General features: G+C 47.4%; 2 protein-coding genes across 6 annotated transcripts; one reads left to right on the top strand and one right to left on the bottom strand.

Annotated features, from left to right (window-relative positions):
* Nucleotides 1-4364: 4364 nt before the first annotated feature.
* Nucleotides 4365-6025, bottom strand: HDDC3 (HD domain containing 3). Its single transcript, XM_081290896.1, has 4 exons — nucleotides 5874-6025; nucleotides 5510-5565; nucleotides 5160-5400; nucleotides 4365-4850 (listed from the first exon to the last, which is right to left on the bottom strand). Exons 1-4 carry the CDS (start codon nucleotides 5983-5985, stop codon nucleotides 4720-4722), a joined length of 540 nt encoding a protein of 179 aa, XP_081147022.1. The 5' UTR covers nucleotides 5986-6025; the 3' UTR covers nucleotides 4365-4719.
* Nucleotides 6026-7890: 1865 nt separating this feature from the next.
* On the top strand, nucleotides 7891-24373 carry UNC45A (unc-45 myosin chaperone A). 5 transcript variants are annotated; one of them, XM_081290859.1, is made up of 22 exons: nucleotides 7891-8060; nucleotides 8268-8449; nucleotides 8924-9353; nucleotides 9528-9689; nucleotides 9929-9965; nucleotides 10259-10434; nucleotides 12613-12705; nucleotides 13313-13480; nucleotides 14995-15163; nucleotides 15516-15686; nucleotides 17104-17275; nucleotides 18137-18437; nucleotides 19419-19513; nucleotides 19730-19871; nucleotides 20222-20362; nucleotides 20513-20640; nucleotides 20852-20918; nucleotides 21649-21762; nucleotides 21993-22108; nucleotides 22855-22972; nucleotides 23081-23236; nucleotides 23356-24373. In XM_081290859.1, exons 3-22 carry the CDS (start codon nucleotides 9303-9305, stop codon nucleotides 23611-23613), a joined length of 2835 nt encoding a protein of 944 aa, XP_081146985.1. In that variant the 5' UTR covers nucleotides 7891-8060; nucleotides 8268-8449; nucleotides 8924-9302; the 3' UTR covers nucleotides 23614-24373. The 5 variants fall into 5 exon arrangements, with proteins under 5 accessions (XP_081146985.1, XP_081146983.1, XP_081146984.1 ...); XM_081290857.1 differs by having other exon boundaries at nucleotides 8239-8449; XM_081290858.1 differs by having other exon boundaries at nucleotides 8218-8449.
* Nucleotides 24374-24591: the final 218 nt, after the last annotated feature.

Genomic DNA, 24591 nt, shown 5'->3' with positions numbered 1-24591 from the left:
TCAATAATGTCTGGAGCAGAGCCACAGCTGTCCTAAGTCTGATGCTGCAACAGTAGCAAGAAACAAAAGCCTGTTTTAGTGCATAGGGTACAACCTTTGAACCTGTCTGGGAGCAAGAGACGACACCAAAGAATGTTATTGTTGATAGAGGGGTACTGGGGATTAAAAACCCAGGGGTGCTATGCCACTGAGCTACATGCCAAACCTTTTTATTTTTGAGTCGAGGTCTCACTAAATTGCCCAACCAGGCCTCAGTGAGGTGCTGAGCCAGTGGGATTGTAGGCATACACCATTGTACCAGGCTGGAATTTGCATTTTGAATAAGCATCCAGTTGATTCTTGTGAGCACAAGATTTGTAAATGGGCCTACTGTTTTGTTTCTTAATTTTTTAGTTGTAAGTGGGATACAATATGTTTCATTTTTATGTGGTGCTGAGGATTGAACCCAGTGCCTCACACATGGTAGGTGAGCGCTCTACCACTACCACAAACCCAGCCCTGGGCCTACTGTTTTAAAGCAAGCAACAACCCTTAATCATGGAGCTCCAGCACTGAGGCTTACGGTTTTAATCAAACCTAGAACCAGAAGTAACTTCACCCAGAAGTAAGATTTGATTGCTTTCTGCAACCTTCATCTACTTAGAACCACACATTTCTTTTGAAGAGGAAAGAGTTGTATGTCTAGTTGGAAGCATGGAAAGAAAGGCAGGCACAGGCAAAGAGCTGGGTCTTTCCATGCAGAAAGAACCAGGCCCAGTGTTCAGATGTGGCTTGCGTAGGGCATGATTGTAACCTTGAACACCTGTGCAGATAACATCTTTAGCCAGAACTTGACCTGCCTGATGTGATTATGGTCAGCAAAAGGAAATAGCACTGGGGTTGTGGGTCACTCTAGAGTAGTAGGAATGAGATCGTCCAAGATAAAGATCTCCCAACAAAATCTTTGTTCTTGCTGGGAAGGATGGTGCATGCCTGTGATCCCAGTGACTCAGGAGGCTGAGGCAGAAGGATTGCAAGTTCAAAGCCAGCTTCAGCAACTTAGGGAGACCCTGTATCAAAACATAAAAAGGGCTGGGGATGAGGCTCAGTGGGTAAACATCCTTGGTTTCAATTCCTGGTACCAAAAACATAAAACTTTGTTCTTCCCTAACGAAAATGTGTGCAAAGGACATTCAGGGGGCAAGTTTCAGTAAGAGATGACAGATCCCTTGAAGCATAACTCAACTTAGGTCAGTGGGAAAAAAAATCCAGATCATAATTGCCAGGACCAATAGGGCGATACAAAGTGTTCATCCAAATTGGCTACTGACTTTGGACCTCCCAAGTAGAGAATAAACCTGAACTAAACGTGAACTCCATATAATTAAAGTAGCCTTGGCACTGGACGCCACAGCTGGGGGTGAGGATTCCTAGGTATCTAGAATGTAACAAGGATTGAAGATTTGACAACAGGGTTGAGGACTTGAGAAGGTCCCCCAGAAGAAAGATTTCCTTGTAAGAATGTAATGCTATGGTTTTAATGTGTGTCCCTCCAAAATTCATGTTGAAACAATCTCCAGTGCAACAATATGAAGAGGTGGGGCCTTGGGAAATTATTAGGTCTTAAGGGCTTCTTCCTGGTGAATAAGATAAAGGATCTTGTAAAAGGCCTCATGCCCTACCCATACCAAAAAAAAAAAAAACAAAACTGGGGATGCAGATTTACTTTAGTGGTAAAGCTCCAATCACTTATAGAACACACACAAAAAAATAAACTTAAGATGAAAAAAATTCTGAAGCTGGATGGTAGTGATGGTTATACAACAATGTGAATATACATATTTTTCTCCTTTTTGTGTCTGGTACTGGGGATTAAACCCATGGGGTGTCTGGTACTGAGTATTAAACTCATGGGTGCTCTACCACTGAGCTACATCCCTAGCCCTTATTTTTGAGACAGGGTCTTGCTAAGTTGCACAGAGACTGGCTTCAAACTTGAGATCCTCCTGTCTTGGCCTCCTAAGGCACTTGGAATACAGATGTGCATCACCATCCTGGCACAATGTGAATCTACTTAATTCCATCTACTGTGCACTTAAAAATGGCTAAGATGGTAGATTTTCTTACATTTTTACTGTAACTTAAAATTCTTTTTTTTTTTTTAAGAGAGAGTGAGAGGAGAGAGAGAGAGAGAATTTTTAATATTTATTTTTTAGTTCTCGGCGGACACAACATCTTTGTTGGTATGTGGTGCTGAGGATCGAACCGGGGCCGCACGCATGCCAGGCGAGCGCGCTACCGCTTGAGCCACATCCCCAGCCCACTTAAAATTCTTTAAGAGCTGGGGGTGTAGCTCAGTGATAAAGTGTGTGCTTAGCATGCAGGAGTCCCTGGGTTTGATCCACTGCACCAAAAGAAAACCCCAAACAAAAGAAAACCTTTTTGCCTGGTGCAGTGGTGAATGCCTATAATCCCAGCTACTCTGGAGACTGAGATGGGAGGATCTTGAGCCCATGAGTTCAAGGCCAGCCTGGGTAACACAGCCAGACACCTCTTTAAAAAAAATTTTTTTTTTTCTGATGTCTATAAAAACATATGAAGTAACTTTTAAAAATGTTACCTTGTGCCCGGCCTGGTGGTGCACACATGTAAACCCAGTGTCTTGGGAGGCTGAGACTGGGGGATCGCTAGTTCAAAGCCAGCCTCAGCACTGTCGAGGTGCTTAGCAACTCGGTGAGACCCTGTCTCTTAATAAAATACAAAATAGGGCTGGGGATATGGCTCAGTGGTTGAGTGCCCCAGAGTTCAATCCCTGATACAAAAAAAAAGAAAAAAAAAAAAAGTTACCTTGTGACAGTCTTCATCTTGGCATTCTAAAGGTACAGAGGGAATCAATGTTTATTAAACGTCCTAAAACTTTAAAATTTTTAACTTCAAATCACTTAAAAACTGCAGGCTTACGGTTTTATTGGAGTATTAGAGCTACATATAATAGGTTCATTTTGACATAATCACACGTGTGGAATAGAAGTTGACCCATTTCAGTCCCTAGTACATTTCCCTTCTTCTCTACTCCATTTCACCCCATCTATTTATTGTTTTTATAAATTGACACTTTACACATAGACTTCACTGCAGCACATTCACACACACAGCACAATCTGGTCAACCTCATTCCACTGTTCCTCCTCACTGATCTCCCATTTTCATGGTGCCTCCCCTCTCCATTTTCCTGTTTATTTACTCTAGCTTCTGCATATAAGAAAACATTAGACCTTGACTGATTTATTCCACTTAGCATTTTCTCCAGTTCCATCCACATATCAGCAAATGTCACAATTTCATTCTTTATAGCTGAGTAAAACTCCATTATGTATATATTTCACCTTTTCTTTATCCACCTGTGATAGGCATGTGGGCTGATTCCCTAATTTGGTTATTGTGAACTGCGTGCAAACTTCTGTTAATATTTTAAATGTAAGGAAGTTAAAAAAAAATCTTGCAATTGCGCTTCCGCAAAATTTTTTTTGGGGGGTACTGGGGACTGAACCACTGAACCCCCAGCTCCAGGGTATCGCTTAGTTGCCCAGACTGGCCTTGAATTTTGAGATCTTCCTGCTTCACAGCCTAAGGAGTCGCTGGGATTACAGGGGTGGGCCACTGTGCCCGACGCAAAACTGATTTTTAAATTAAAACCAAAATGTACCATACCCTGGTCTGCTTTAAGAGGATCACGCTGAACGTCGATCAAAACCTGGGAGTTTTATTTCAAGGTCAGCTTTTTTGTTGCCCTTCATCTACTTTTTTCGAGGAACCCTATAACTGACTGGTACCTTCATTTGGATAAATAACCACCATGGTCCTAGGTGAAACAGTCCCAAGTTTGACTGTTTTTCAAGACAACTAAAAAACCCCCCAGCTGCTTAGCACTGATCAGCCAACCAACAACAGCTTCGCTCACCGGAACTGCCTCCCCAAGGCCACTTCCGGGGCGTCCGGAAGTTCCTGTTGCTTAGCAACCGCGGGAACACCCAATTTCTTAGAGCGATTCATAGGACTGCCCATCACCTGGCGGTCTAGGGTGGAGAATAGAAGTCCCCCACTGGCCTTCTCCTGTTGGGTCTTCGGCCTCTCAGTGCCCAGGCAGGATTTCCAGTAAGCGCTGGTATTACTTTCTAGTTATTTTAATGAAGGCCCTTTCTCGTAATCTGACCCTGATAATGACACAGCCCAGCTGTGAGAAGGAAGCCAGGCTCCAGGGGTTGAAGCCCTCAATCTGAAGGAGCTGACACCGGGGACACATTTTTGGAAACCTGCATTGTGGAGGACAAGCCTACAACATATCAGTGTCTACTGAGGAGGCTGGGGAAGGAGGAGAGCAACTTAAAACTTTACCCGCCTTTCTTTATTTTCCATGATGACATCTAAACCAGTGTTTATACAAGCACAGGTCTCTAAGGGGCTAGAGATCCCACCATGCAAAATAGTAAACAGACCCAGGACTTAGGAGAAGGCAGTGACTGGGTTAGAAATGGAGGGAGTACATCTGCTTCCCACATTCCAGGCTCAGTTTAGTTGGTGGGAAACCTTCAGAGTAAGAAAAAGCAAGTATTTTTAACCTTCAATATCTGGGCTGAGTGAAGCATGGAAGGAGATCAGGAGGCACTGAAAAACTTAAATATGAATCCGGTCTGGCATGAGAGGGCTGGAGTCAGTACCACCCATGGCTCCCAGCACTGCTCAGAGTGTCAGCCCACGTTCCTTGAACAGCTGTTTTAGAGCCTCTTCCAGTTGTTGGTTTGTTCCCTGAAGCCCCTTCACCACCTGTGCTGCCCATTCGAAGTATTCCTGGACTCGATGTTCTGACCATCCTGCATAAGAGTGGACAGAAACCTGCTAGTGTGATGCCAAGGACAACATTGCCTTTTGCCTACTTATTGGAGGGCTTGGTACAGGGCCATGAGATGAATTCCTGACGGAATGATTTGTCTTGAAATCTTCCTCTTGGCCCAGCTATTGTATTTTCACCTTACGAAAGAAGACTATTCTAGTAGGATTAGTTTGGGGAATTGAGAATGCCTAGACCTCCCCGCCCCCCCCCCCCCACTGATATGACTAACTTGTGATTTTTAAAGGGGGACATCTCTTCATGTTCCCTCAGAACCAGTGGGGAAACATACCCTCAGGGGTGCAGCGATTCAGGTCCCTCAGATTGTACAGCTTGTCTGCCAGTTTCACCAGTTTGGCCCCTGGGCTGCTGTGAGGTGCCTGCTCCACCTGTTGCCGCTTTCTCTCCAGCTTGGGTAGAGTCTTGTCATCTGTTACCTCCTCCACCAAGCGCCGCACCTGTGCCCCAAAGTGCATCTCCACCTCATCCAGGGTGGTGTCTGTGTCTTCCACTGTGTCATGAAGCAGGGCCGCCTGGGGACAGGCTCCCTTTCAGTCCTGTGATGTCAACCAAGGGGTGCCCATTGCTGAAAGGGACCTCTGATCCCCACCCTGACCTGCTGGCAGAGAGGGGTAAAGTTACCTGTAAGACCACAATGTCAGTGATTCCCGCCTCATGGGTCAGGATACGAGCCACACCTGGCAGGGCAAAGCAGGAATTAGGATCGGAGACAGCCTCACTGTTTTGGATTTTGGAGAGGCAGATGTAGCCCTTCACTAGATGAGTGACCTTGAGCGAGTCCCTTATTCTCTTGGGGTGTTCACCGAACCAAGGGAATAATCATGCCTGCTGCCCCGGGTTGTTGTGAGGCTTAAATCATACCGCACAAACAGTGTCTGACACAAAGCTTGGGACAAAGTAGGTGCTCAATGAGGTGCACGCCCTTCATAGTACCCACCCCCACCCCCAGGCGCCGCTAGGGGTGCTCCCTGATCGACGCGCCCACCGATGGGGTGGTTGATGTAGGGGGTCCCTTCTGGATCCTTCCGACGCTGCTGTTTATGCTTCCGAGCCGCGAAGTCTGCAGCCTCCAGCAGCTGCGCTGCTTCAGAGCCCATCGCGCAGATGGCGCTGGGGACTGTGGGAGTTGGATTGGAGCGTTTACAGCGCCTCCTTGCGCCTCGGAGGCCCAGGGATTGGAGAGGCTCTGATTCTAACAAGCTGCCACAGACTGGTTCCTCTTGGAACCGAAATTATGGCACAGAGAAAGACTGGTATGAAGAGCTTCATTCCGCATCACAGTCCTTATTCAGTGTGCTTCAGTGAGGGTTCAAGAAGGACAACAGTCTGGGGCGGGTTTGTAACTCAGTGGTAGAGCGCTTCCCTAGCACGTGTGAGGCACTGGGTTCCATCCTCAGCGGCACATAAAAATAAAGAAAGAAAATAAAGAAAAACATAGTCTGGCTCTTTGGGAGCCCATAATCTGTGGAGAGAGGTGGGAGGGCAAACTGGAAATAAGGCAGTGGCCTTACAGTGTGCTGAGTCCAGTACTCTAAGGCATAGGAGACTATACAGGGTCCATAGAGAAGGAACAATTCAACTAGTCTCAGAGTCAGAGACAGGTTCTACCAAGAGTTAAAGGCAATCTTTAACCTGTAAGTGCTCTGAAACATTTTCAAAGGGCTCCATAAAGTTTTCCCTGAGGATGTGGGTCCTGTTACTATGGGCAACCAGCTCCACCTTTGGGCCTAAGAGACCCTAGGGCCTGACCTTCTGGAAAATTGGATCCTAAACTGGGAGCCCTGCCTAAATGTTTCAAATTTAGACTTCCAGTCAGCAGTGGTGTTTCCACAGGACTGTTTTTTTTTTTTTTTTTTTTTTTTTTTTCAGTGCTCAGGTAAAATTTGAGTTGCTTTCTTGTTCCATCGGGCCCCTGCTTTGGTCTCTAGGTAACTGCTGTGAGCCCCTGGGGTGCTGAGTCTTGTCCCTGATGTTTTTGGAGCATGATGTTGTCTAGCCTAGATAGGTTCTGTGATAACACTTAATTAACTCTGCTGGCTGGTGGCTTGGGTCTTCTGGAGAAATTCCCTGTCTTAGGGAGCTATGAGGTATGAGGGGTCATAGAGACCTGGAGATGCCCCAGCTGGCTTTCCTGTGAGTTGGAATTGGCCTGTTGCTAAGTATACTCCAATCAAACAGGTAGTTTTTGTGTTTTGGCTGGTAACTGGGAGAGATGAGGCTCAGGAGGAAAGTTAATGAAGAGACTCACCCTTGGTTTTCAGCTAGATTTGGTGGTTGCCACGTTGCGGTGGTTAGGGAGAGAAGCTCCATAAGCTGAAAACAGAGGTCCTGAAATGGAACCGTCTGAATTCCCAGGGCTTCCACTGCAGCCTCGAAGTTGAAGAGTAGGTAGATAGCGATATATTTGTCTCTAAATACTTGTCTATTTTTCAGGCCAATGGCTTATCTTTGGTCTCATCCTTTAGTCCCTCCTCTATTCCTCTGAGCCTTTTCCCCTTTTGCTCAGAAAACCTTAGGTAGTTTAAAAGTACAGGCCTTTTTCCAGCAGGAGATAAAAACTGAGTGGCTTTCATCTCTCTAGAAGCCTGTAGTAGAAGAGCTTCAGGTTTGTGTTAATGGTGCCTAAGGGTGTTGGTGCTTTTGTATGTATGTATGTATTTATTTTTTCAGTACTAGGGATTGAACTCAGGGACTCACTCATGCTAGACAAGTGCTCTATCACTGAGCTATATCCCCAGGCCTTTCTTTCTGTTGGTTTTAAATTTTGAGATAGGGTCTTGCTAAATTGCCCAAGTTGACCTTGAATTTTCTATCCTCCTTGCCTCAACCTCCCAAGTAACTGGGATTATAGGCATGTGTCCACTTATGGTCCCAAGCCAATGCCTTTTTAAAATTTTTATGGTACTGAGGATTGAACCCAGGGCCTTGTTTATGCTAGGCAAGCACTCTACCTCTGAGCTACATCTCCATCCCTTTGATTTTTAATTCCTTGTTTTCTGCAGTCATGGCTTAGATAGAAAGATGATGGGGCTCCTAGAATCAAGGCTGAGGTGGAGGTGACTTCTCATGGGCTTCCAAAAAAGGAGGCCAGGCCCCTTGATGACAGGCCTGTCAGTGGGGCTGCTACTGCTCTTCAGTTGGATCACCTTTGCCCAGCCCACATCTCTCTCAGGTACAGCACTCTTTCATCCCCTGCAGGTGGTATGAGCTATTTGGGGAGTTGGTGAGGAGGGGAAGAAGGGACCTTCTGTTTTGGTAGGGGATGATCCCTTTTACTTTCTGGGAATTGTGGAATGGGGTTTGGACAGACTCCTCCTTCTTGTCTCCAGACCCCTCCTCTGTCTCTTCAGCATTGGCTTACCATCCCAACTTGTGCCAGACCACCCAGGATGCTGATGGCCGCCACTACCCTGGTTTCTTCTGTCCCCGGCTCTCTGATACTCCCGAGGAAGCCTACTGCTGTCACCTGCAGGCTGCAGGGGGCTACTGCTGTACCCGGGATGAATTTGAGGCCCTATACCAAGTCAACCTGTCTGCTCTTCCTCCGCCACCCATCCTTAGGTGAGAACTCCAGCCCCAGAGCCTTTGGAACAGGGTGTTCCGGTGTCTGGGAGTTTGTTCCTTAAATTCTGGGGTGGGAGACTTGTGACTTGCAGACCAGTAGAGGGCCAGACGGCAAACCGAAAATCACGTAAATCATAATTACAAACAACTGTGAAGGAAATGTTTAGGGGTGGTGAAAGCGGGCAACCGGAAGCCATTAGCTTGTGCTGTGAAGTGGAGGGGGCTGGGGGCAATGTGTAAGCGGAAAGGATGAGTGCTCTAATCCGTGTGTTACACACATTGTAGTAGAAGGTTTTAATTCTGAATCTGCCCATGGGTGGCTTTAGGGTATCTGTGAACTCCAAAATGTTACTTTGCAAAATATGTGTGTGTGCAAATTTATTCAGGGAGAGGCGTCTGCGCTTTCTCCAGACTCGCAGGGGTCTGTAACACACGGTTGCCACTATCCTGATAGTCTCCCCTCTCCCACAGGGGCCCGGGTGCTTTCCTAGCCCTGGGCCTCTACAGCCTACTGATCGTGGCCCTGATGACCGCAGACCTCCTGCACTTCTGCAGCGGTCGGGGCCGGGGCGCTGGCCGGAGCTGTAGCCGCCGCAGGTCCCCCACTGGCTCCTCCGCTGCGCGCCCCCTGCAGGTCCCGGAGCTCACAAACTAGGTGCGCGGGCTAGAGGGGCGGACCCCCCCCCCCAGCGCCCCGCCCCTGCCCGGTCGCGCTCTCCTTGGCCCGCCCCTCTCTGACGCCGCCTCTGACTCAGAGCTGGGGCGCGTCAGCCACTGGCAGCTTCCAGAGCCCCGGGCCACCTCCGCCCCAGAGACTGCGCCTGCGTGGGCCCGGGACTTCGGCTCCGTGATGACTGTGAGTAGACCAGGGACCCCTGAGCCCCGACCCGTCGTCCCCGGGGTGCGTAGTCATCCTTCCTTGTCATCTCTCCTTCACAGTTACCCTGGCCATCCCCTGGCCTCCTTTCCCATTCTTAGCCCTCGATTGGACCCGCTCCCGACCCTTGCTCCCCTCTCTAGCTCCCTTGTTCTTCCCCGAGCTGCCTCCCCGACGTCTCCACCCCATTCTCCACAGGCCAGCTCAGTGGAGCAGCTGCGCAAAGAGGGCAACGAGCTGTTCAAATGCGGAGACTACGAGGGCGCCTTATCGGCCTATACCCAGGCCCTAGGTCTGGGCGCGACGCCCCAGGACCAGGCCATTCTGCACCGGAATCTGGCTGCTTGTCACCTCAAGCTGGTGAGGGAAGCTTGCCGCTCTTTCCCTGGCCTACGTGGGGCCCTATTTGGCCCATCTTTGCTGCTGCATGGGCTTGATCTGGGCATTCGATTTTCCCAGCCATGATTGCCAGAAGTCTTCGGGCCTCAGGGTGTTGGGGGATCGGGTGACTCTGGAAAACAAGTGTATCTCTTCTGTCCCGTTAGTGTCTGGAAAGGGAGATGACCATCCTCTCAGGGTTCTGATCTTTTTTTCTACAGGAAGATTATGATAAAGCAGAAACGGAGGCATCTAAAGGTAAGGGAATATGGGCCCTCACGTGGAGCTGTGGGGCTTCTTTGGTGGGCAAGGACTCTGGGAGCACTGCACTATCTATCTACTTTCTTCTCCTTTGGACTCTGAAACACATCTGCCTTCTTTCTTTCCCACTCCCTTGGGCATTTCCTTTTCCACAGCTACCCTCACCTTTTCTGAGGCTGAAGTACCCACGCATCCCCCCACCTTCCTCTGGCCCTGGAGATATTTCCCTCCTGCTCTTGCCTGGAGACGGTGGCCTCATGGGTGCTGACAGAGCTCCTGTTTGTGCTCAGCCATTGAAAAGGACGGTGGGGATGTCAAAGCACTTTACCGGCGGAGCCAAGCCCTAGAGAAACTGGGCCGCCTGGACCAAGCTGTCCTTGACCTGCAGAGATGTGTGAGCCTAGAACCCAAGAACAAAGTCTTCCAGGAAGCCCTGCGGAGCATTGGGGGCCAGATTCAGGAGAAGGTATGTGAAAGACTGAGAGATTGGAGCATTGACCCCATGATGAAGTAGTCTGAATCAAGGGTATAGACACAGTTCTCTGGACAGGAGCTGCTGATGGCAAGTGAGCATAGAATGATGCTCAGCCATGCCAGTGGATAGGGAAAAGCAGGTTAAAATAATGGCACCATACTTTTTTTGTGTGGTTTGTTTGGCAAACATAAAAATTTGTACACTTTTGAAGGAAATCCAGGCAGACACTTAAGTGGTGAGATTGGGGGTCATGGACTCTCTTGTGACTGTTGGAGGAGATATAAATTGGTACAGTGTCTTTGGAGAGTATGGTAGCACATCTATTAAAATTTTAAATGAATATGTCCTGTGATCTAATATGTTTACTTCTTACTGTTTCCCCTAGAGAAACCTTGTTCATGTGTACAAGTTAGGCTTGTGAATGTTTATTATAGCCTTGTTTATAGTAAGGAAAACTTGGAGCTCATTAAGTGCCCAGCAATAGGGGAATGGCTAAATAAACTGGGTCATGTCATTACTATAAACTCTTATGTTGTAATTACTCAAAATAGACAAATCTACATATAATCACACGGGAAGCTTTCTGGCACTTGTTGAATGAAAAAGCAAAATATTCAATCAGCAAGTGCTGTACCACTGAGTTATATCCCCAATCTAATAACATATAATTTATGTTAAAATGATCCCCCACATACACACTTAAAACAATACTATGTTTCCTGTGGGTACGCCTGAGTAAATGCAATGCAAATACAATTAATAATATTTTAAAAGATACACATCAGAATAATAACGTTGTGATCCTTTGGGGATAGGAATGGGATTGAGAGAGCTTTCCAAAGGAGACTTTGATTCATCTGTGTCTATATATATGTGAATGTATATATATGTGTGTGTGTGCATTTTTTAAAATTGTGGTACTAGTTATTGATCTCAGGGGTGCTTTAATACTGAGCTACATCCCTAGACCTTTTTATTTTGAGACAGGGTCTTGATGAAATGCTGAGGTTGGCTTCAAACTTGCCAAGCCTGGCCCTCAGCCTCTTGAGTTGCTGGGATTACAGATGTTTGCCATTGTGCCTGGACTGTCAATATATTTTTAATAAAGATATATGTTTTAATAAAGATATGTTTCATAGTGTGTGTGTGTGTGTATGTATATATATATATATATATATATATATATATATATATATATATTTTTAAATACAGCTGATGAAAACTAATTTTTATACCTTTATTTTATTCATTTATTTTATGTTGTGCTGAGAATTGAACCCAGTGCCTCACACATGCTAGGCAAGTGCTCTACCACTGAGCCATAACCCCAGCCCTAGTACATATATTTTTAAATTAATTGAGGGAAAATAATTCAAAGACTGTGGATGAACTCTAACCAAAGTTTGAATTAACCAGATAATGTGTTGTTAAAATATACAGTAGAAGCAAATAATACAATGGCAAACACTTTATTGACAGGTTGAGACCTGGGAAAACAAATAGTTTTCCTCTCTTTGCTAAGTCTGTTTGGATGGCAGCAGCTGCCTATGTGTAGAGAAACTAGGAAGCATATTTCCTGGGCCTAACAAGGGAATGTGCTGTGATTGATTAGTCATGTCTGCCATGGATGCAAGGGGAGAAGTGGGGATTAGGTTTGTGCCATCATCGATGCCTAATCACCTGGGGATGGGTAGGTAAGTAGGCTTAGGATGGTCTTGCTTGTTCAGATTAAAAAAAAAAAAAAAAAACTGTCAAAAAGAGAATTCTGAGCCAAAAGAAGTGTCAGCAACTGCCTTCTAACCTTCCAGCTCCCTTGATGAGTATGCCATGAGTTCTCTACATAGATGGCACCACTGTCAGTGGGTTTCCTTGTGGCTAATAGGATACCTCCCCTTCCAAAGAGCACTACCTTTAGCATTGGTGCTGTTCCTGTTGCCCAAACAAGAATTAGCTCAGAGAGGAAAATCCACTTCAGGAAATTTAGGAGGAGCTTCCCAGCAAGTCTCTTCCTGCCCATGGTAGCGTGGTGCTAGCCCTGAGCCCAGACATCCTCACTGTGCCTCCCAAAGACAGGAGCCAGGCCTTGGAGGAGACGGAGAGAACAGCAGGGAATGTGATATCTCTGGCCAAGAGAAGTGATTGCTTCTGTGCTTTACTCGTTTGTCCTAGGTACGATACATGTCCTCAACAGATGCCAAAGTGGAACAAATGTTTCAGATACTGTTGGACCCAGAAGAAAAAGGGACTGAGAAGAAGCAAAAGGTATAGGGCCTTGAGTGAGCCCATGGGGGCTGAACTCCTGGAGCTGCCCATCCATAGTCCTCTATCTCTTCACTGGTGTTGGCCTCAGAAACCCCTTTGCTGGCCTGGTCTGATGTATGTTGCTGTTTGAATCATGAGTCCTAAATGGTAGCTCTGAGGGCTTGGAATTATACTATGAACCAAGACAAAGGAACCAGTATTCAAGAGTGACTTGTTAGCCAGTCCTCTTCCAGGAGCTAGGTATACAGAGGTAACTAAGGCACTGTCCCTACCCTTCAGGCTCTGCTGAAGACTTAGGACCACATTTGTTCTAACCATCAACTCTGAGAGCAGGGTTTCCCCTCTACCTAGAAGGAAGCTTAGAGAGGTTAAATTTATGGCCACTAAGTGGAAGTGGGGAGGTCCAGAGCTCAGGGCCTCTGCTTAACCTGTCCCATGCTACATACAGTGTCAGTGTTGTAATGTACTTTGTGTGTGTGTGTGTGTGTGTGTGTGTGTGTGTGTGTGTGTGGTGCTGGGAATGAATCCAGTGCCTCATGCATGTTAGAGAAGTGCTCTACCACTGAGCTACATCCCCAGCTCTTATAATGTGCTTCCGTGGACACAGGCTTCTCAGAACTTGGTGGTGCTGGCCCGAGAGGATGCTGGAGCTGAGAAGATCTTCCGGAGCAATGGGGTTCAGCTCTTGCAACGCCTGCTGGACACTGGAGAAACTGACCTCATGCTGGCAGCTGTGCGTACACTGGTTGGCATTTGCTCTGAGCATCAATCACGGGTAAGTAGGGCAGAAGATCTAGTTATTGTTTCAGTCCATTTGTCTGTCCATCCATCTATCTATGTATTCAACAATCCATTAATTTATCTACCTTCCATCCATTCTTCCACCTTTCATCTTATTCCAAAAAGAACTTGAGGCAGAGTATAGGAGGAAAAATAAAAATAATACCTAAAAGACCAACGTGAATTAGTATGAAGTAGGGCACCCTGAGCACTGCTTTCTTGCAGCTAGCTCACACAAAAACACCTGGTCACTGACTCATTTAGTGTCCATATGCTCAGAAAAGGGCCCTAGAGATCAAATTGGCAGCCAGGCATGGTGACACAGGTTTCTAATCCCAGTAATTCAGGGAGGCTGAGGCAGGAGGATTGCAAGTTCAAGACAGCCTCTGCAACTTAGTGAGACCCTGTCTCAAAATAAAAAATAGAAAGGACTGAGAATATAGCTCAGTGATTGTGTATCTCTGGGTTGAATCCCTAGTACTAAAAAAAGAAAAAAGAAAAGATCAAACTGGGTTTTCTTCTGGAGAGGGGTCCTCACTTAGAGTTATGTGGTCAAAAAATGTCACCCATAACATTTTTATCATGGAGATAGTGACTTTACATGTAGAAACTACCTGACCCTGACATGATTCTCAGCACAGAGAGGATAGCCAGAATGGTCCTGCTCTTGGACCAGTGTAGTAAAGTCCATGCTCTCAGCTCTTTCTTGAGCTGGCTTGATCTAGCAGACAGGGACTTGACCCTTGGTTGCTTTTAGAGGAAACTACAACTTGTAAATCAGAAGTGGAACTGTGAAGTACTCAAAGAAATTCCCTTTCACTTTTTTTTTGGGGGGTGGGGTTGGGTTGGGTGCATACTGAGGTTGAACCGAGGGCCTTGGACACTCTGAGCAAGCATTCTACCACTGAGTTACATCCCCAGCCCCTCAATTAAGTCTCTTTGGGCCAAGTATAGGCTATTTTTCTTGGCCTCCCAAGAGGTCAAGAATGGTCGAACCATGTAAATTTTGTTTTCTTCTTCAGCTTCTGGAAGGAGCCAGTGATGGGCTCACATGGACCTTATGGGGTTCTCCAGATGAAGATTGGGGTGGAGAGGCCTTGCAGGTTCATTCCACTCATGTTCACATCCTCTAGCTATGGACAGACCTCAGGGCTGTGGTTAGGGAGGAATAAGGTGGCTTTGTCCAGTTTATGTTTCTCCTTCTTGAGGAGACATGAAACAAAGTAGTTGCTCCCTGGGCCAGAGTGTTTCTTGTCTTCTGATTGGACCAAGGAGAGCAGAGGTAAGGACTCTTCTGGAATGTTTTCTTTAGAAAGCCTTTCAAATGCGATTTTTTTGGCATGACCACAGGTCACACCATCTGTCAGGCCTGCTTTGTGCTTTCTTGGAGCTGGTTTTTCCTCCAAAATGTTTTCTCACCTCTGACTACACTCTCCAACTCAGAGTTAGGAAACTCTATGGCTGCCCTTCATTGACCAGAGGCTTCTATCTGCCTCTCTCCCATTCCAGACAGTGGCAACTCTGAGTGTGCTGGGAACTCGACGAGTGGTCTCCATCTTGGGTGTGGAAAACCAGGCTGTGTCCCTGGCTGCCTGCCACCTGCTACAAGTTATATTTGATGCCCTCAAAGAAGGTGTCAAAAAAGGTTTCCGAGGCAAAGAAGGTGCCATCATTGTAGGTGAGTGAAGCAGGCCTGCAGTTTTTTGGGGTGTTGTTATTGTGGAGGGGATGGGGCTGAACCAACAAGGCTAGTTCTTTTGGGACCAGACTTGCAGCTGCAAGTTAGTTAGGAAATGGCTTGGTGACAGGATTTTACTCTAGATTCTAAGTAGCCAAGATGCTTGAGGGTAAGGCTGGAGTTTAGGCATGAGCCTAGATACAGTTCCCCCTGTGTCTTCTTGGCTTGTTGGAGGAGTTCAAACGTCAGACTGGGATGGGCCACAGTGGATCCCACTAATGTCCTCTTTTTGGTGCTGAGAATTGAACCTAGGGCCTGTGTATGCTAATCACTGATGTGTCCTTGTTGCCAGATCCTGCCCGGGAGCTGAAGGTCCTCATCAATAATCTCTTGGAGCTACTGACTGATGTTGGGGTCTCTGGCCAAGGCCGAGATAATGCTCTGACCCTCCTGATTAAAATAGTGCCCCGGAAATCACCTAAGGATCCCAACAATAGCCTGACTCTCTGGGTTATTGACCAAGGTAGGTGATATAGTTTACAGAAATTTGCTTAGGTAGCTGAGGACTGTTTATCCATAGGAGTGGTCAGAAAAGTAGCAAACACACAGCCATGCATCTGCATCAAAGTACATCCAATGGCCTGCATAGTACCCTTAGGAGCTTAAAGTTAGACCCTTTGATTGTGTATGTGTACAAAGGCATACATACCAAGCAGGCCTGAAATAGCAGGTTAACAGAAGGATTGGATTGGCTTTTTTTAAGTTGTAGTTGGACACAATACCTTTATTTTTGTTTTTATTTTTATGTGGTGCTGAAGATCAAACCCAGCGCCTTGCACGTGTTTAGGCGAGTGCTCTAGGCTGAGCCACAACCTCAGCCCCTGATTGGCTTTCTTTATCTGAAGGTTTTGTTTATTTATTTGGTACTAAGCCCAGGGGCACTCTACCAATGAGCATGTCCCTAGCCCTTTTTTTAAAAAAATTTATTTTGAGACAGTCTTTTTTTTTTTTTTTTTTTTTAAAGAGAGAGTGAGAGAGGAGAGAGAGAGAGAGAGAGAGAGAGAATTTTTAATATTTATTTTTTAGTTCTCGGCGGACACAACATCCCTGTTGGTATGTGGTGCTGAGGATCGAACCCAGGCCGCACGCATGCCAGGCGAGCGCGCCACTGCTTGAGCCACATCCCCAGCCCTTGAGACAGTCTTGCTAAATTGCTGAGGCTAGCCTTGAACTTGTGATCCTTCTGTCTCAGTCTCCAGAGTGACTGAGATGTACCACTGTACCTGGCTGAAAAAAAAACAAATTTTAATATGTCAGTTTACTCCTCTTTTTTTCCCAAAAAAGATAAATAAAAAAAGGTTTGAAAAGGTCATGCTGAGCACCTCTGCCAGGTCCCTTTGCACCCCTCAGCTTTTTTGTTATCACAATGATCCTCTGAACCCTGGGTGTTATTTTCCCCTTAGTTTTTTTTTTTTTTTTTTTTTTTTTTTTTTAAGAGAGAGGAGAGAGAGAGAGAGGAGAGAGAGAATTTTAATATTTATTTTTTAGTTTTCGGCGAACACAACATCTTAGTTTGTATGTGGTGCTGAGGATCGAACCTGGGCCGCACGCATGCCAGGCGAGCGCGCTACCACCTGAGCCACATCCCCAGCCCCATTTTCCCCTTAGTTTTATAGAGCAGGAACTTCAGAGCCCCAGAATATTTGGTCCCATAGGGCCGGCATGCAGACCTCACTTTTGAGGTCCTTCCCTGACCACAGCAGCCTCCTGGAGATTGTATATCCACCAGCCATGTTCTCTGTGCTGCTTTGATGTGATTGTCTGAACTCTGTGACTTCTTGGCTGAGAAGGAGGTAGTCCTGCTTGTCTCTGGAAAGCCATGTCTCTTTACATAGGGGTTGGAATTGGTGTTCTACTGTCTAAATGGAGTCTCTTTTCAGGTCTGAAAAAGATCTTGGAGGTGGGGGGCTCCTTGCAGGATCCTCCTGGGGAGCTTGCAGTGACAGCAAACAGCCGTATGAATGCCTCCATTCTCCTCAGCAAGCTCTTTGATGACCTGAAGTGTGATGCTGAGAGGGAGAATTTCCACCGACTCTGTGAAAACTACATCAAGTAAGGGAGTCTGCCCTCTTTCTCATTTCCAGGGATTCCAACAAAAAAGTTCTGACTTCTTTGGGAAGGGGCATAAGTGACAGGCTTTCATCAGGGAAAGCAGCTTTGGGGAGGACTGACAGGGGCTAGACAAAGTGCCCCAAGATGAGTAAGGGAGTCTTGCTATGTTGTCCAGGCTGGCCTTGAACTCCTGGACTCAAGTGATCTTCTTGCCTCAGCCTCCCAAGTAGCTGGGACTACAAGTGCATGCCACTGTGCCCTGCCCAGACTCTCTTCTTGTTCCCATGTGACTTCACTAGGGAGGTTCCTTCTTAAATCAGTTTTCCAGTAATGCAATAAATGTATCAAGTGCATATCTTTATTGCATCCTTTTTTTAGTGGTTGATGGACCTTGGTTTTATTTATTTATATACAGTTCTGAGAATGGAACCCAGTACCTCCACACACGCTACCACTAAGCTACAATAGCCCAACTAGGCACTTTCCATGTATTCATTCCAACACAGAGGGGAAACATGATACTTCTTGCCCTTAAGAGCTTATAGCTTTGGGGGAAATGACAGATGATAAACTGTGAAATAAACAGAATGATCTCAGTACAAGAAAGGAAGTAAACAGGATGGTGTGAGTGACAGGAGCCTTTGTTAGGTGATATGTCATCAGGGAAGACTTGAATGAAAGTAGATAAAGATAATTGGTGACCATTGTCATCCTGGTGAGAGAGCCCTTGTCTTCCCTTGGCAGCTTTTCTTGCTATTTCTTTCCAAGTAGTTTAGGTGCCTGGTCAGTGGAGGGAAGCAAGGAGAGGAGAGTACCTTCATGCATGCCTTGGTGTGACAGCTATCACTCTGTTCCTCCCAGGAGCTGGTTTGAGGGCCAAGGGCTGGCCGGGAAGCTACGGGCCATCCAGACAGTGTCCTGCCTCCTGCAGGGCCCATGTGACGCCGGTAACCGGGCCTTGGAGCTGAGTGGTGTCATGGAGAGTGTGATTGCTCTGTGTGCCTCTGAGCAGGAGGAAGAGCAGCTGGTGGCCGTGGAGGCTCTGATCCATGCAGCTGGCAAGGCCAAGAGGGCCTCATTTATCACTGCCAATGGTGTCTCGCTGCTAAAGGACCTGTATAAGCGTAGTGAGAAGGACAGCATCCGCATCCGGGCACTGGTGGTGAGATGGACAGGCTGAGGGTGGGCATGGAGGCGGATGAGCATGGGTGCTGACGTGGCTGGGTCTCACTGTACAGTCTTAGCACCCTGTAGGTGAAAGTAAGATATATAAGGCCTGGGCCTGGTTCCTCCTGTCAAGCCAGGTACTTTTTTTTTTTTTTTTTTTTGAGTTGTGAATGGACACAATGCCTTTATTTTATTTAATTATTTTTATGTGGTGCTGAGGATTGAACCCAGTGCCTCACACGTGTTAGGCAAGTGCTCCACCATTGGAGGAGAGTTGGGGATATAGGGTGTCACATGCTGTTCCCCTGCTGGTAAGAAAGGCTGGGCCTGCAGGAATCAGGCAGTGTCCCCAGGAACTGGCGGCTTGGGCATTGTCTAGCCTTTCATGAGCCTACTGTGGCCACGGACTTGTGGAAGCTGTCCTTCTTTCTTGGGTCACTTAGTCCTGGATTTCTCTGTCTCATAAGGCCATGCTAAAACACCTGTCTTTTTTTTTTTTTTTTTTTAAGAGAGTGAGAGAGGAGAGAGAGAATTTTTAATATTTATTTTTTAGTTCTCGGCGGACACAACATCTTTGTTGGTATGTGGTGCTGAGGATCGAACCCGGGCCGCACGCATGCCAGGCGAGCAGGCTACCGCTTGAGCCACATCCCCAGCCCAACACCTGTCTTTTCTCCACACACATATTGGCTCCACTTGCAAAGAGGTTTATTGTAGAACTGGAATGGAACAGAACAATTATCAGTGTAGATTGGGAAGGGCCGGAACCTAGGAAGCCAGGGTGCCAGTCACTACCAGGCTCTATGTCGTGTGGCCATCTCAACAGGCAATCATTGCCTAATGCTGAGATGGTAGCCTGGTGGAGAAGGTGCTGATTTGTGTATCAGCTTTAAGAGAGCCGTAGCAGAGAATTTGGGAGGAAGCCTAAACTAGGCATGGAGGAGGGCAGACAATGGGTCCTGTCTTCTTTTTCCAGGGACTCTGCAAACTTGGTTCAGCTGGAGGGACTGACTTTAGCATGAAGCAGTTTGCTGAAGGCTCTACTCTGAAGCTGGCCAAGCAGTGTCGAAAGTGAGTGGTGTTGCTGTGGCTCCACACCTGTCAGAGCTCAAGGGTGGGGGGTTTGGATAGAGGGCTTTTCTGTTCTCCCCTAGGCAAACTCTTCTGGATGCCAGCATTGTTTCTGTATGTTGACAGGATGCCCAAGCCTCTGACTTTTCTTTATCTTGATATATTCTTTCACATTCCCCAATTCAGATGGTCATTCACTCCCCTGCATGTCCCCAGGTGGCTATGCAATGACCAAATCGATGCGGGCACTCGGCGCTGGGCAGTGGAGGGCCTGGCTTACCTCACCTTTGATGCTGATGTGAAAGAAGAGTTTGTGGCGGATGAGGCTGCTCTGAAGGCTCTGTTCCAGCTCAGTAGGGTAGCTCTGTGGGTTCCTGTTGTCACCCTGGGGACACCATTTAGGATATAGTTTACCAGGCTTTCTTGGCAGGTCTTGGACTTGGTATTGCAATTCCAGGGAGCAAGGGCTGGCAGCCTGAGCAGCTACTCTATGTGGCCTGGGCAGCAGCAGTGTCAGGGAAGATGAGCTTTTTGGAGGAATTGGGGAGGTCAAGTTTGTGAACTCCCTAAGTCTGGGGCCTTGGGAGGTTCCCAGATTCACCCTGATGTCCAGGTGGAACAGCAGAGGGTGAAACAGGGCCCTGGACCTGGCAGCATTCACTACTCTGTCCTGGACTGGCCAGCTGAACTTCCCTCTGTTCCTGGCAGTCCGAGGAGAGGTCGGTGCTCTTCGCAGTTGCTTCAGCACTGGTCAACTGCACCAACAGCTATGACTATGAGGAGCCTGACCCCAAGATGGTGGAGCTGGCCAAGTATGCTAAGCAGCACTTGCCTGAGCAGCACCCTAAGGTAAGGGGTACACTAGAAGAGTCTTGGAGTTTGTCTGTTGTTAGGAACAGCTGGCTTTTTGTTTCCATGTTCATCAATTTCTGCTGTGAGAAGGGCTCCCTTTCCCTGTCTGGTTGGCCAAGGCCCCTCCTAGGCTGTGTCCTTCTCTAGGACAAACCGAGCTTTGTGAGGGCTCGGGTGAAGAAGCTGCTGGCAGCAGGTGTGGTGTCAGCCATGACATGTATGGTGAAGACTGAGAGCCCTGTGTTGACTAATTCCTGTAGAGAGCTGCTCTGTAGGTAAGGCTGCCTTGAGTTGGCGTGAGAGTTCTCCCAACTCTTAGGCCTTGTTAGGCTGCTAGTGTGACTGTGGGTGGAAGAGGTCCTGGGACTGTGGGCCTCTTGGAGCAAGGGAGGCCATTTGCCTGCCTTTCCTTGTTGAGCCCAAGAATGGAGTATCTGCTTGTCAGAACCTCAGACCTCTCCACCCACTACTGTCTTCTCCCTGCAGAGTCTTCCTGGCTTTGGTAGAAGAGGTGGAGGACAGAGGCACTGTGGTTGCTCAGGGGGGAGGCAAGGTGAGCTGGTTTACCTATTTCTTCCTGATGCTAAGCCTTTAGCTTATAAAACATGATTCAGTACCTGTTATGCCAGAGATAAGGGTTGGATGTGGCATGGAAGGACATTATTAGTGACCATCAGGAATAGCTTCCTACAGAGTTAGTGATGCTGATGTGGGTGGGTTCTTCAGAGTACCTCAGTGTTTTATGCCCATTAAAATCCTGAGCTCACCTCCCTTTCTCTTTTCTCACTTACTTCCATGGCCCCAGGGCCCAGCACAATCCATAACTAACTTTTTTTTTTTTTTATTGGTTGTTCAAAACATTACAAAGCTCATGACATATCATCTTTCATACATTTGATTCAAGTGGGTTATGAACTCCCATTTTTTACCCCAAATACAAGTTGCAGAATCACATCGGTTACACATCCACATTTTTACATAATACGATATTAATGACTGTTGTATTCTGCTACCTTTCCTATCCCCTACTATCCCCCCCCCTTCACTCTCATCTTCCCTCTCTACCCCATCTGCTGTTGTTTAATTCTCTCCCTTGTTTTTTCATAACTAACTCTTAACAGGTGTTTGAGCAAGAGTTTGAGTAGTTTAATGAGAGACCTCAGGTGAATAGCATCTGAGCAGGGAGTGTTGTCAAGCCTGGAGAGAGAAGGAGAAGGGTGGGGGCACAGTTTGGCTTGCATTCCCAGGCATGTCCTGAGCCACTGATGGGCTTGTTCCTACAGGCTCTGCTTCCACTGGCTCTGGAAGGCACTGAAGTGGGACAGACAAAGGCAGCCCAGGCTCTTGCAAAGCTCACCATCACCTCCAACCCAGAGATGACCTTCCCTGGTGAGCGGGTGAGTGCCTTCTTGACTCAATTGTAGCCTCTCCTCCACCCTCACTGGGCCCAGATGGCCTCTGGCTAGGGCTACTCCTTGGGACCAACATGTATCAGTAGCTTTGCTAAGCCCTAGGGTAGGGGAAAGCCTTAGCAGCACTCTCTTGGAGGGTGGACTCCTCCCCGTGGGGTTAGTGGAATAGCAGGGGCTGTGGTGATTAGCCCTGACCAGTGGGGGGCATATCACAGATCTATGAAGTTGTCCGGCCCCTCGTCTCCCTATTGCACCTCAACTGCTCAGGATTGCAGAACTTCGAGGCGCTCATGGCCCTAACAAACCTGGCGGGGATCAGTGAGAGGCTCAGGTAAGGGGTAAGGGCTGGGTGGGACATCAGGATTTGTATTATCCCTGGTAGATTACAGTCAATCATTGGCTTATTGGAGCCTCACAGTGACTCCTCTGTATCATACAGATGAGGAGACAGGCCAGGAGAGGCACCAAGACATTGGGTGAGAACATTGCAGGTTCTAGAGATTACCTGGCTTCAAATCTTGACCTCAGTAATTGCCAGTGTGTAACTTCAAGCAAGTTACTCACTGCTGTGTCTCAGTTTCCCCGTCTGTGAGTGGGATGATTATAGTATCTAGCTCATGAAGTAGTGGTAAGAAGAATTAAATGAGAAAATACATGTAAAAGTAATTACCACATAGGCATTTTGGACCCCTAGCAATGTGTTCAGTATGTATTTGACATTAATACTAATTGTGACCTTGAACACATTACTCACCACTCAGTCCCAGTTTCCCCTTCTACAAAATGTAAAGATAATCATACCTGCTTTCATAATGGGGTTGTGGTGAGGAGTAAGTAAAATAATCCAAACAGCTGAACAGGTTAAGTGCTCAATCGTTAGGGTTTAAATAGCACTGCTATCGCCACTGCTCTGTTGTCCTACTGCCTATTTGTGAGCATTTTCCACAGTCTTATACTGTTTCCTAGGCCTAGTCAGAAGGCTAGAAACAACTGCAGTTCATATCTGGTACAGCCCTGTCAATGGACATTCCCAAGGGAAATCCCTGATGATGCTGACTCTTCTACCTTTGTCTTCAGACAGAAGATTCTAAAGGAGAAAGCTGTGCCCATGATTGAGGGTTACATGTTTGAGGAACACGAGATGATCCGCCGGGCAGCCACAGAGTGCATGTGTAACTTGGCCATGAGCAAGGAGGTGAGTGATGGTCCAGGTTGTCCTGTCATGCAGAGATGGAGTTGACCCTGTGCCCTGGATGGGCTTTGCACCCAGATGACATGGTTCTGTCCCTCCATATGACCACAGGTGCAGGACCTCTTTGAAGCCCAGGGCAATGACCGGCTGAAGCTGTTGGTGCTATACAGTGGAGAAGATGATGAATTGTTACGGCGGGCAGCTGCTGGAGGCTTGGCCATGCTCACGTCAATGCGACCCTCACTGTGCAGCCGCATCCCCCAAGTGGTCAGTGCTGTTCTTAGTGGGGGAGGATAGGTGACCTTCATGGTGTTGGTGGGGGATGTCCCAGGGTGTAGGTGTGTTCTCCACCAGGATTGAGCCTATTGCTGCCCTGTTTCTTGCAGACCACACATTGGCTGGAGATCTTACAGGCCCTGCTTCTGAGCCCCAACCAGGAGCTGCAGCACCGGGGTGTTGTGGTGGTGTTGAACATGGTGGACGCCTCTAAGGAGATTGCCAGCACCCTGATGGAGAGTGAGGTGCTAGAGATCCTGTCAGTCCTGGCTAAGGGCGAGGAAGGCCCTGTTACTCGGGCTGCTGCAGCCTGCCTAGGAAAATCAATGGAATATGGGCTTATCCAACCCAACCAGGATAAAAAGTGAGGGCTGCCCTTGGCCCAAGGCTCTCACACACACTACCTATTGCACTGAGAATAAGGACAGAAGCAGCTTTGGTTGATGGGCCCTGGGATACCAAACACTCTTGCCTCTCCTCCACAGCTGCACTTTGACAATCTGTTGAGTTATGGATCATAATCAGTCATACAGCCCTGCTCTGCCAGCACTGCCTTGAGCCTTACTTACAGGGGCCCTATTTCTTCACTGCTGTAGAGAGCTGGGGAGAGGCATTACAACTCTGCCTGTGGATTCTAGGCATCAGGAAGGGCGTATCAGTAGCCTCTTAGCTGTGAGCATCCTTTCAGTCTGTTAGGTTTGCCCCTCTAATAAAGTGTATGGTACTCAAATGTGTGCTCTCTCTCTGAGCAGGGAGGACTCTGTGGGCAGGAGCTGGATATGGGTGAGTGTACAGTAGAGTTCTGTAGCAGCAGGAGAACCACCTTTATGGAAGGAATCTGATAGATTTACCTCTCCGGGGCCCACTGAGTTGCTTTTAATCCTGCTGGAGAGAGAAGGGGTAAGACCAGGAAGCTGGTCAATAGAAACCATTCAGTTTCCTGGAAATAAATGGTTTTAGGATATGGACTCCCATGTTTGCCCTTCAGTATTTTTGTCTTTATGAGTCTCGGTGACCTCCATTCAGGCAGTGCTTGGGATTTGGGGTTGGTGTTATGCCAGATTCGTGGGACCCCAATAGACCTCCAGGAGCCGAATTTGATGCAAGCCCACAAGAGTCTTTATTGCCAGCTCAAGCCTGGACTCACAACCGTTCCGACTCAGCGGTCCCAGGGAGTGAGTCCTGGTCCTTTGTTCAGTGAGATTTTATAGGTTTTGGGGGGATACTTTATGCTTTACAACAACACACAGCAAATCATTCCATACTGTGGGAAAATCAAACAACTCTTAACATTGAAAGCACATTCTTTGGCGGGAACAAGTTGGGTAGGGGTGATTGGCTAGTAC

This window comes from Spermophilus citellus (assembly GCF_964194105.1).
Source record: "Spermophilus citellus genome assembly, chromosome: 4".
NCBI classification, from domain to species: Eukaryota; Metazoa; Chordata; class Mammalia; order Rodentia; family Sciuridae; genus Spermophilus; species Spermophilus citellus.
This window is presented reverse-complemented; position numbering and strand designations above follow the sequence as displayed.

Bases quoted from the DNA above. Each gene is read 5' to 3' on its own strand.
- HDDC3 (XM_081290896.1), bottom strand. From the start codon at position 5,985: ATGGGCTCTGAAGCAGCGCAGCTGCTGGAGGCTGCAGACTTCGCGGCT. The intron at 5,401-5,509 runs GTAACTTTACCC...GCCTGTCCCCAG, and splicing joins CTGACATTGTGGTCTTACAG to GCGGCCCTGCTTCATGACAC. The intron at 4,851-5,159 runs GTATGTTTCCCC...ACTCTTATGCAG, and splicing joins GAATCGCTGCACCCCTGAGG to GATGGTCAGAACATCGAGTC.
- UNC45A (XM_081290859.1), top strand. From the start codon at position 9,303: ATGACTGTGAGTAGACCAGGGACCCCTGAGCCCCGACCCGTCGTCCCC. The intron at 20,641-20,851 runs GTAAGGCTGCCT...TTCTCCCTGCAG, and splicing joins TGTAGAGAGCTGCTCTGTAG to AGTCTTCCTGGCTTTGGTAG. The intron at 20,919-21,648 runs GTGAGCTGGTTT...TTGTTCCTACAG, and splicing joins TTGCTCAGGGGGGAGGCAAG to GCTCTGCTTCCACTGGCTCT.